We start from the raw sequence: 10,227 nt of genomic DNA on the forward strand, positions 1-10,227 counted from the left end.
TGTCAGCCTGGCTACAGTGCTGAAGAGAAACCTAGGGTTGTTCTTACTTTCTTCAATCAGTGACGAATAGTAAGATGTTCTAGCTTTACGGAGGGCTTTCTTATAAAGCATCAAACTATTTCTCCAGGCTAAATGATAATCTTCTAAAATTTGTGACACGCCATTTCCTCTCCAGCTTATGAGTTAATCTGCTTTAGGCTATGTGTTTGAGAATTATACCACGGAGACATAATTCTCAAACACGTGAGATGAGAAATAGAGGTTTTAATGTGAGGAGAAACTTTGCAGACTTGCTGAAATGTGTGGTATATGAAGGGTATATGAACCAAAACGACACAGAACTGGCGATTAAAGGTTCACTTCATCTACTTTCTAAACAAAAGATATAATTTTTTTACTTGGCTCTAGTGTTTTAGACTAAAACACTAGAACCAAAATGTACTAAAACTTTTAGTACATTTTGTTTAGATTACAAAGTAAATTTCCTTAGCGGCATTTAACATATGGATTTTTTTTTCAGTACTATTAATACTTATAAACCACTTAGATAATACCACATATAAGTAAATCAACACACCAAAATGTAATTGAAACTGAATAAATGTCCAAAGAGACCAAATTCTACTTTCAAATTTTAATTTTATTGTTATTCTGTTTTTACCTTTTGTAACAGAGGGAGAGGTCCACTAATCAATGTGTTAATGTTTTAGTTAATACAAGATTCATTTACTGTAACTAAGGGCTCATTTACTTATTTAGACACATAACAGTAACAGTGATGACATTATAGACGAGAATAACTGATAAATGTAAACGATACACTCGTATAGCTATGAAAATCTCCAAACTTATTCAAAGTTGACAAAATCTCACATTCACTTTCACAAAGCAAAATTAATATTTTACATATAATTCACAATAATGCATGCATATCCCCCGTTATCCTACAGATAAGTATGAATCCCTTATTACTAGGAAGTAATTATCCATGAAGCCATTAATGTACTTATTAGCACTTATTATCAGGTTCCTTTGACCAAAATTCAATCCTGTCTCAGCGGCCTGGAAAGAGGTAGAAGCGCTTGGTTAGAGTGCATCTGTCTTTGGTTGGCATCTGTCTCAGTTTGTCAGAGGGAAAATCTTCAAAGCGTTGCATGACCTGTGTGACGGAAACATAATCAGTGACTGCATCTGTTTGCCTGCAGCACTATCACCAAATGAGTTTTCAGGTACTTACTTTTCTGAAGAGCTCGTCGATGTCGTCCTCATGGGAGCACGTGTTGAATACCTCCTTGATGAACTGGATCAGAAAAGACCCACGGTCTTCCTGTCTGTATGAAACAGTGTCTGCAGGAAATCATGTGAAAACAGAATCAGACTATGCTTGTGTGTTATTGGTGCAAATTTCAGATGCTTATCTTAATAATGGCAGAAACCTTTTGCTTAATAAAACCCATCAGCAGACAAACTGACCTGGGGTGCTGGACAGAAGTGAAATGAAGTCCTTTTCTTTGTGCACATATCGAGTAGAGTCATCCACAATGCTGTTTTCATCAAAGTGGCTCTGGGACACATCATCACAGACCACTTTTGCACTGTCACTCACCATCACGGAGCCACCAGATTCTGCAACACACGCAGCATGCTTTTAATTCAGGTCCAAACTGTAGCTACGAGGACATTTGTAGATGTTGGTCAGATGAAATGATTGAAAGTCACCTCCTCTGCAGGCCTGGATGATGATGATCTTTGGTTTGTTTAGCAGTGCTGAGCATTTCTGTGAGCCCAAGTACTTGTAAATATTGTCAACAGGGAATTCATCCGGTTCTTCTTCTCTGTGATTGACACCGAGGACAAATTCCCGTTTCCCGTGAGACATAATCACCACAAACACACTGTCTGTCTCTTTGAGTTTGGGATGTTTGGAGAATTCGATCAAAGCCTCATCTATCTTCTGCGTGAACACAAAAAGTCCCAGCATCAGTTATTTTGTCACTCAGCCTTAATTTGCTAGGAAAGAATAATAGATTATTATTTAAATACCTTTCCAGTGAGATCTTTGTATTTGACCACTTCATAATGCAGAGATCGGAGAAGTTTATCCATGTTCTCCTCGTCAACTTCAGCTCCTTTTCGGGTTAATCTCTCATCAGAAAAATTTCGATTAGTGATTAGCAGGGCCACACGACTGCTGATGGACTTTTCTGCCACAGGGTAAATCTAAAAATACAAATGTAGAGACAGAATATTTACAGTTATAAATGCAAAATTTAAGTGTATAAACAAAGTATCCAAAATTTGAATCTTGTCTGTTAAAAGTGTTTGAAAAGTGATGACAAACATTTTTATCGTTCAGCTTCGTCCTCCAGAAAGAGTCAGTTGTGGCGATGAGTTCGGAGGACCAGCTTTGCTCCTTCTGAGTCGCTGCAGCTGGAAAAAACAAAAGCACTGTTCAGACTTTATTCTGTACGATTTCCTTCTTCCAAACAGGGTGAACTCACCAGGAGGCTGACCACAGGACAGACCCAGCTCAGAGTAAAGTGTAGGATCTCTCTTCTCCAGGTGTTCGATCATCTTCCTGCTGGCTTTATCTCCTTTCCTCTTCACCATGTCGATGAGAGCACGGGCCATGTCTGCTTTGTTACTGTTGTCTTCGAGCACAGAGTCAATCTCTCCATCATTCAGCAAACCCTCTTCTAAAAGGTCATCCAGGAGCTGTTTAAGAAGGGCTTTTGATACCTTTTCAACAAACCGTCCTCTCACTCTGGCAAGCTCCTTATCTAGAGGGAAGAATAAGATCAAATAATCATGTCAAAATCAAAATCGATCACACATTAACACTTGGAAAATGCATGAATCGTGATACCTTCTGTCTTACCTGCCATTTTTCATAACCTTTACTTCACAAATTTGCAGCCTGTCCCCTCCAGCATGTACAAATGATTGTGTGTTTGTCAAGATGTTTTATCTATTAATAGTTATGTGGAAACCACACTTCCATGGAAGTGGTTGTAATCAAGTCAAACTTGAAATGCAACATAAAATATTTTCTTTTTGTTCTGGGTAGTGGTCTCTTAGAAATGAAGTCATGACAATTATCTTTGTTTGCAAAGAAGCACGTCTTTCATATTTTCTAGGAGTCATGTTTCTGAGCACCTCCTGCACTACTTGTGCTGTCTGTATGTTACGATTTGCAAACCTTTATATGTGCTCATGTGTGCTGTGAAGTATTTTGGACAGCATTGCCTGATTTCCTAGGAACAAAGAGATGCCAGTAAGTGGTGATAGAGCAGTTAATGAAATGTAAGGTGTTTTAAATTCAAAGATCAACTAGCTTTTGCATTTTTAACATTTATTTTAACAGGATTTTATTTAAGCCTTAACTTTAATTGAACAAGAGTTTATAAACTCTTCTTCCTGTTTTAGTGCATAGGCAAGCTGCTGCTTTTGTGACTTTCTTTCTTCTTACTTTCATAAATTCATCTGCTGCACGTTAGGCATATGAACTCTTCAATCTTGCATTTATAACTTAATTTATTTTCAATTTATTTTCAGATATTTTCACGCCGAACTTACAATAAATGCATTTTGTGTATACTGAATTATGATCAAAACAGCTTGCTTTAAAAAGAAGGCAGACATAAGGAAGAAGAAGTAAAAGTGAAACTTGGGCTGCTGATAAAGAAAACAGAAAGATGAGATAAAAGCAGTTTACCGACAGTATCAATTAGAACTTGACTTTCTGTGTCCTTTGAATTACAACAACATGTCATGTCATGTTTGAACTTGTCTGAACATTCCAACTCTACGATGTTTTAATGGCCAATATTATACTTTAATGACAAAAAATAAAATAAAAAATAACATAACCAGAGAAAAATTCCCATCTCTCTTCATTTCATATAATAATTTTCTTTCCATCTACCGTTCCTTTGCTGAGTGTTTCCAATACACTGAACTCTGCCTGTAGGATTGACTGCATCAGGACCACAGATATTCTTACCTGTCATCGCAAGATCTCGAAGAAGAGAAACAAGTTCAGTAAGTTTCAATTCTCAAGTAATCCCCCTCCCTTCACCTGCCTTACTTGGAATTGTCTGCTCTGGGCAACTATGAAAACATGCCTGTCTATGTCTATGTGTCAGGCTGGGTCTTAGGCTTCACCTCTTTCTGAAAGTCTCAGGCACCCCCAGGTGTGGGGGCTTATTTCCCCCACGACACTCCCTGCCAGTGGCTGGTGCCCCTACCCGCTGGGGCATTGTAAGGACTGAAAATAAAAAAATCCTTTAAAAAATCTTCTAAGCTATGACTATCAAGTGGACCAGTATAGCAAAAGCCGTATAGCAATACCAGTCTGCATCTGTATTAAACCAGTATACCAGTTGTCACCTCAGGGCACTTTATATTGTAGGCTAAAGGTCCTATAATATAAATAAACAAACAAAAAAGCACAATTACAGTCAGATGACCCCCTTTGAACAAGCACTTAACACCAGTGGATTCTTTCTTTTAACAGGAAGATGTGGCGGCAAGGGCAGAGTGAGATGAGAAGAACAGAGAGCAAGACACTCTGTAGGAGAGAGGGGCAGAGTGTAGTAACTACTAAAGTTAAATGCAGGATTGGTGTATGAATCCAAAGAGAGAGAAAGGCAGTGAGTGGAAAATAAAAGCACAGCACATTTTATTTATTTATTTTTATTTTTGTATAGCATGAAAACACAGCAACAGTTATGTCAGGATACTTTACATGTTACTCTAGAATAATACAAAAACAATAATACAAAGAAAACAGAGAAAACCCCAACAATCATATGGACTCCTATGCAAGCAAGGGGTTTAGCGACAATGGGAAGGAGAAAACCCTAGCAGAACCAGGTTGAGGGAGGGGTGGCCAGCTTCTGCGACCGGTTGGGGTGAAGGGAGGAAGATAGGACAAAGACATGCTGTGGAAGAGAATATGACTGTCCCTCTCTGACCCTGTTTCTCCTGGATGTCTCTTTCAGTTCGTCCATCCAACTGTCGCCAATTGCCACATAGAGGATATTTCACTGTTGATGTGTTTTGTGTGCATGGATCTCACATGAAGCTAGAAATGTCATCAGGATTTTTTTTTAACAAAAGAGACAGATAGATGGCGGCTTTGTTTCATTCTTTTTAAATTTTTATTATCATTGTATTTTCCATCTGTTTGTAGCCATTTTGCATCTTATTGTGGCCATTTTTGTCTAACTGTGAGGTCACATCGTCTTTTTGCATTTACTTTGTTTCTAGTTTTGCATCTCTTTGTGGTTCTTTGGAAATGACAAAATGACCTAGCTCTGAACAATAAAAAAATTAATTGAAATGATGGCAGCAAAGCTGAGAGAAATAACAGTGAAAAATATCTCAGAGTCCTGGGAAGAAGTAGAAGCGTCTTGTCAGTGTGCATCTGTCTTTTGTTGGCATCTGTCTCTTGTTTGGAACCGAGAAGTCTTCAAAGCGTTGCATCACCTGTATGATTAAAATGATGTACGTCATTATCAGACTAATGACACAAGAACAAAGTAATTGCTGCTTGACTATAGCAATATAACTTCCCACATGTACCAGAAGCATAAGTGACAGATATGGCACATACTTCTAAGAAGTATAAAATGATTTACACTTGCAGCGCTTACTTTTCTAAAGAGCTCCTCAACGTCGTCCTGATGTGCAAAGGTGTTGAAAACCTGGACAATGTACTGGATGAGGATTGACCCTTGATTCCTGTCTCTATATGACACAGTATCTGCAGGAAGAAAATTCAGAGACAGAAATTGGATACAGTTTTTTTGAGGGGAGGTGTTATTGTTGCAGATTCATGTGTGTCAACACTGTGTGTGTCATTAAGTTTCAATAATTGCCGAGCTACACTGACCTGGAGTGCAGGAGAGAAGAGAAATGAAGTCTTTTTCTTTGTGTACACATCGCAGAGTGTCGTCTTCTAAGCTCTCTTCATCAGCAGGTAGGGATGGACTTGGCTGTTTCAAGTCATCACAGACCAGATCTGGCTTTGCACAGTCACTAACAAGCACAGCTCCTCTCTCCTCTGAAACATATTCAATGTACTTGTAAGATAAGAAGACTCCAGTAAATCTATAACTTAATCCTTTTTCTGTAGCTGTAAGAACAGAAGATGATCACCTCCTCTGCAGGCCTGGATGATAATGATCTTGGGTTTGTTCAGAAGTGCAGGACACTTGTCTGAGCTCAACTGCTTGTAAATGTTGTTCACCTCGAACGCATCTTGTTCCTCATTAGCACAAAGGGGTTCTTTGCAGTCGACACCAAGGACTGCTCCTAGCTTCCCGTGAGACATTATAACCACCAACACACTGTCTGTATCTTTGAGTTTTGGATGTTTGGAGAAGTCAGTTAGAGCCTTATTAATTGCCTGTAAGAACATAACAAAAAAAGTCAAGGCATAACTTGGTGTATCTCTACCAGACATGCATTTTCCCCCCAGATTTTCCCTTTTGATAAAAATACCTTTCCTGTGAGATTTGTGTATTGCACCACTTCATAACCCAAAGCAGAGAGCAGCTTCCTCATGTTCTCCTCATCTTTCTCAGCTCCATTTCTATTGAATTTCCCATCAGTAAACTTTATGTTAGTGATCAGCAGAGCTACGCGATTTTTAAAGGCGTCTTTGGTCACATGGTAAATCTAGAAAACAAAAATAAAGGAAAAAAAGTTGAATCAAAATCTATCTTGTGTCTCAACATTAACTTTAATAATAAGAATAAGAATAAGAACAACTTTATTTATTCCGAGGGAAATTCTTTTGTCATGTACATGCTCAAAGCAGCAGGAGAGACAGAGGAACAGATGAAATAGATATAAGATATACAATATATACAATAAGAATAGTGTACAGTAATATACAGTAATATAATAAGAAAACACTTCATTTCTTATTATCTAACTGAGATATTTGACACGAGTTTTGTGAATGACTCACACTTTGATCATCCATTTTCATCTTCCAGAATTGCTCCGTCGTGTTGATCAGTGTATCTGACCATTCCGGCGGCTTCCGAGGATCTGGAGCTGGGACTGACAAAACAGAATATTGCTTGGAATAATGTATTTTATTCTATTCGTACCTGTGTGATCATTACATTATCTTCTGCACTATATTTTTAATAAAAAATATTTTTCAGGTTTCTCACCTGCCTGAGAAGGCTGACTGCAAGACAAACCAAGCTTTTCGTAAAGTGAAGAGTCTCTACTTTTAAGGTGAACGATCATCTTGCTGCTGGCTGTGTCTCCTTTTTTCTTAACAATGTCGATGAGACAGCGCGCCTTGTCAGCTCTGCTGTCATTTTCTTCAAGTATTGACTCGCTCTCCATATCATTCAGCACACCATCTTCTACGAGGTCGTCAAGCAGCAGCTTTATAACCGCTTTGGACACACTCGTCACAAAGTCTGACCGTACCCTGCCAAGCTCCTTATCTAGAATAGAGAATATATCATTTCAGAAATGTTTAGAAAGATTGCTGGCCTTTGAAAACTTTTCATCTCAAACTAAATGTTTTTATTTAATATGTCGAATACGTGGGGGGAAAAAGCTTGGATTTTTAAAAATACGATCGGTTTGTGACTTTTCAGCTGTATTATCGTCGTATGGACGCTTCACTTTCTGGTGAGGAGCAGTATCGCATGATATGGTATACATGTCAGCATCACTACAAACTGTGGTTTTCACAATGACTCTAAAAGTTGAATAGTCTTTTTTTGTAAATTAAAAGCAAAACATTGATGATGATCTTTGTACAGATTTATTGCTTTGTAACAAAGTAAAATATATTAGTTGTATCTAATAATCTGGCATCTTAATGCAGTTAACCCACATTTACAGAATCCCTGAGAGATTAGCGCTAATCTACAACACTTCATGTGCATGAATCACTTCAGCATTTCTAACGCTGGTCCCGTATAAATAGTGAATGTTTGCACGCAACGTAGGTCACCCTGCGTTGTTATAGTAAACCGCGACGCCTGGTATTCTTCGGATTGACGGAAGAGATGGCTGATATGTCCTTCTTCCTCATAAAGTGCAGAGTAAAAACGAAGCTACTGTTTTAGTGTATAACGAAACCATTACCGATGCCTGTTTTCAACATACAAATTTGGATATTTTAATAAAAAAACAAACAAAACAAAACAAACTTTATATGCTATCCTGCCGCACTTTGGAAATGTGTGACCTCCCATCTTTAGAAGTTGTACTTAAAGAACAGCCTCTGTGGCTTCTTTGTGTACACAACGCAAATAGTTTTCAACAAAGAAACTTAAACTCTTGCGCTCTCATCGCTGAAACCCTTCCACTCGACGATCTTTTCTTCAACAACAGACATCCGGGCGGGAATAATTTTCTGCGGTGCAAAACGAAAGTATGCGATCCAACCTGGCATAAACATAGTATAAAAATAGCAAATGTCGAATCGCACTATTCAAACTTTTCTCTGACAAACACTTTTGTCGCAAAACTGTCGAAAGTGTAAGAATACATATTTTCCGCCGCTGTCTTCCTCAAAGCGTTCGTAACACAATCCAATGGTGGTAAACTGTTTATGCGTATTGTGCTGCATTCCTGCTCGCCGGCTAAACTCATATATGACAACGTAGAACAAAATGCATTTAGTCCGTGTGCTCTTACCTGCCATTGCTCAAATCTTGTGTGGCCAAACTGCTTAAACTGCTGCTGATTTTAACCTGATTATGCTTGCGTAATGTCTGCTATCAGAGATGAACGATAAAAAGGTTCCTCCTTTCCGTATACGACCTACATAGTAGTACCACTGCTTTACCACATTCAGTACCGCACAGTGCACAAATATGTGTTTAAAAGTCAGAGCAGGCCTGTGGTGCTCCTACTTTGATGTGAGTAACCCGGATCATTAAACTGTATCTTATAATGGTTAAAACTATACTGTAACATTATAAAACCCCGTGGCACCCATGCTAATCATTCACTTGGGAGCCATAAAAAACAAACAAACAAACAACATAAACAAAAAACCCTCATGTGCTATGAAGGCCCATGTCATTGTACTTGCAAATTAATCACACTATATAATAAACACACAAGCTTATTTACTGTCATTGAGATTTAATTGAACTAGATTATAAAATGATCTTAATGTAAACAGATTGTAATTTCTGTAATTCTCATCCATCACCTACACAAAATAACGTACAGAAGAACCTGGAATCATTACAGTTTTATTTTCATGGACATTTGAGATTTGTCATGTTGGCAAAATATAAAAGGATCATATAATAGTGCTAAAAAAAAAGAGTGTAAAAAAATAATTAAGATACAGTATTGTATCTTTAGATGTGATAATTCATGTTATTGCTTTGAAAAGTAATGATGATGAAAGATGAGCATGTTCACTCCACATTTCTTTATTTCAAAAAGTCTCGGCAGTAGGGATGAGTGTTCACGAGGTTTTGGTTTCCTCCTGTGGATGAAAACATAAATACCAAAAATCAGGTAACGGTTAAAAAAACACATGGTGCCAAACAACGATGCGTAGAGATTAGACATAACCTAAGTGACATCAACCAAAGTCAAAGCTAGATCCTATTTCTGTATTTCAGTGTCAAAATACAACATCAGTTTGTGACACTATGTTATCAAATCAGGATTAAAGCCTCCTTTTGCTCCTATGTGTTGATCAGCTCCACTGATGTATCCCATCTCACCTGGTCAGACAGTCAGACCCAGCTCAGCGAAAAGCATAGGATCTCTTCTTTGAAGGTGACAAATCAGCTTGTTGCTGGCTTGATCTCCTTTTTTCCTCACAGTGTCAATGAGGCAGCGCGCCTTGTCGGCTCGGTTCTTGTTCTCCTCAACTATTGACTCTCTCTCTCCATCATTCAAGATGCCATCCTCCAAAATGTCATCCAGGAGCTGGTCAAGAAGAGCTTTGGAGATCTTTTCAACAAACTTACTCCTCACCCGCGCAAGCTCCTTTTCTAGGAGAAAGAAAATCCCATTTATCAGGTTTAAGATGATTCAACACAAACTCGCGTAACAACTTGAATAATTTGTTCCCATTTGACTTCTTAAGGTGACTTCAAGTGGTAAAAAATTAGGCAACATGCTCATACACAGATTCAAAAACATCTATCATTTAGAAAGCTCAGTTCTCAGCTGTCTGACCAGTGTTTGTTTGAATTTATTGGAAAACTGCGA

At 38.2% G+C, this 10,227-nt stretch overlaps 2 protein-coding genes across 2 annotated transcripts; both read right to left on the reverse strand.

Moving 5' to 3' along the window:
• Nucleotides 1-619: 619 nt before the first annotated feature.
• LOC116323606 (caspase a-like) lies at nucleotides 620-2,973 on the reverse strand. Its single transcript, XM_031743966.2, has 8 exons — nucleotides 2,879-2,973; nucleotides 2,502-2,780; nucleotides 2,342-2,430; nucleotides 2,044-2,220; nucleotides 1,720-1,954; nucleotides 1,474-1,626; nucleotides 1,238-1,347; nucleotides 620-1,159 (listed from the first exon to the last, which is right to left on the reverse strand). The coding sequence occupies exons 1-8, from the start codon at nucleotides 2,883-2,885 to the stop codon at nucleotides 1,055-1,057; spliced, it is 1,155 nt and encodes a 384-aa protein (XP_031599826.2). The 5' UTR covers nucleotides 2,886-2,973; the 3' UTR covers nucleotides 620-1,054.
• Nucleotides 2,974-4,679: 1,706 nt separating this feature from the next.
• Nucleotides 4,680-8,834, reverse strand: LOC116323605 (caspase a-like). Its single transcript, XM_031743965.2, has 8 exons — nucleotides 8,683-8,834; nucleotides 7,191-7,475; nucleotides 6,980-7,074; nucleotides 6,508-6,684; nucleotides 6,163-6,412; nucleotides 5,897-6,067; nucleotides 5,658-5,767; nucleotides 4,680-5,490 (listed from the first exon to the last, which is right to left on the reverse strand). The coding sequence occupies exons 1-8, from the start codon at nucleotides 8,687-8,689 to the stop codon at nucleotides 5,386-5,388; spliced, it is 1,200 nt and encodes a 399-aa protein (XP_031599825.1). The 5' UTR covers nucleotides 8,690-8,834; the 3' UTR covers nucleotides 4,680-5,385.
• Between the last annotated feature and the right edge of the window lie 1,393 nt (nucleotides 8,835-10,227).

The sequence above is a fragment of the Oreochromis aureus genome, linkage group 14 (assembly GCF_013358895.1).
Source record: "Oreochromis aureus strain Israel breed Guangdong linkage group 14, ZZ_aureus, whole genome shotgun sequence".
Classification (NCBI taxonomy): Eukaryota; Metazoa; Chordata; class Actinopteri; order Cichliformes; family Cichlidae; genus Oreochromis; species Oreochromis aureus.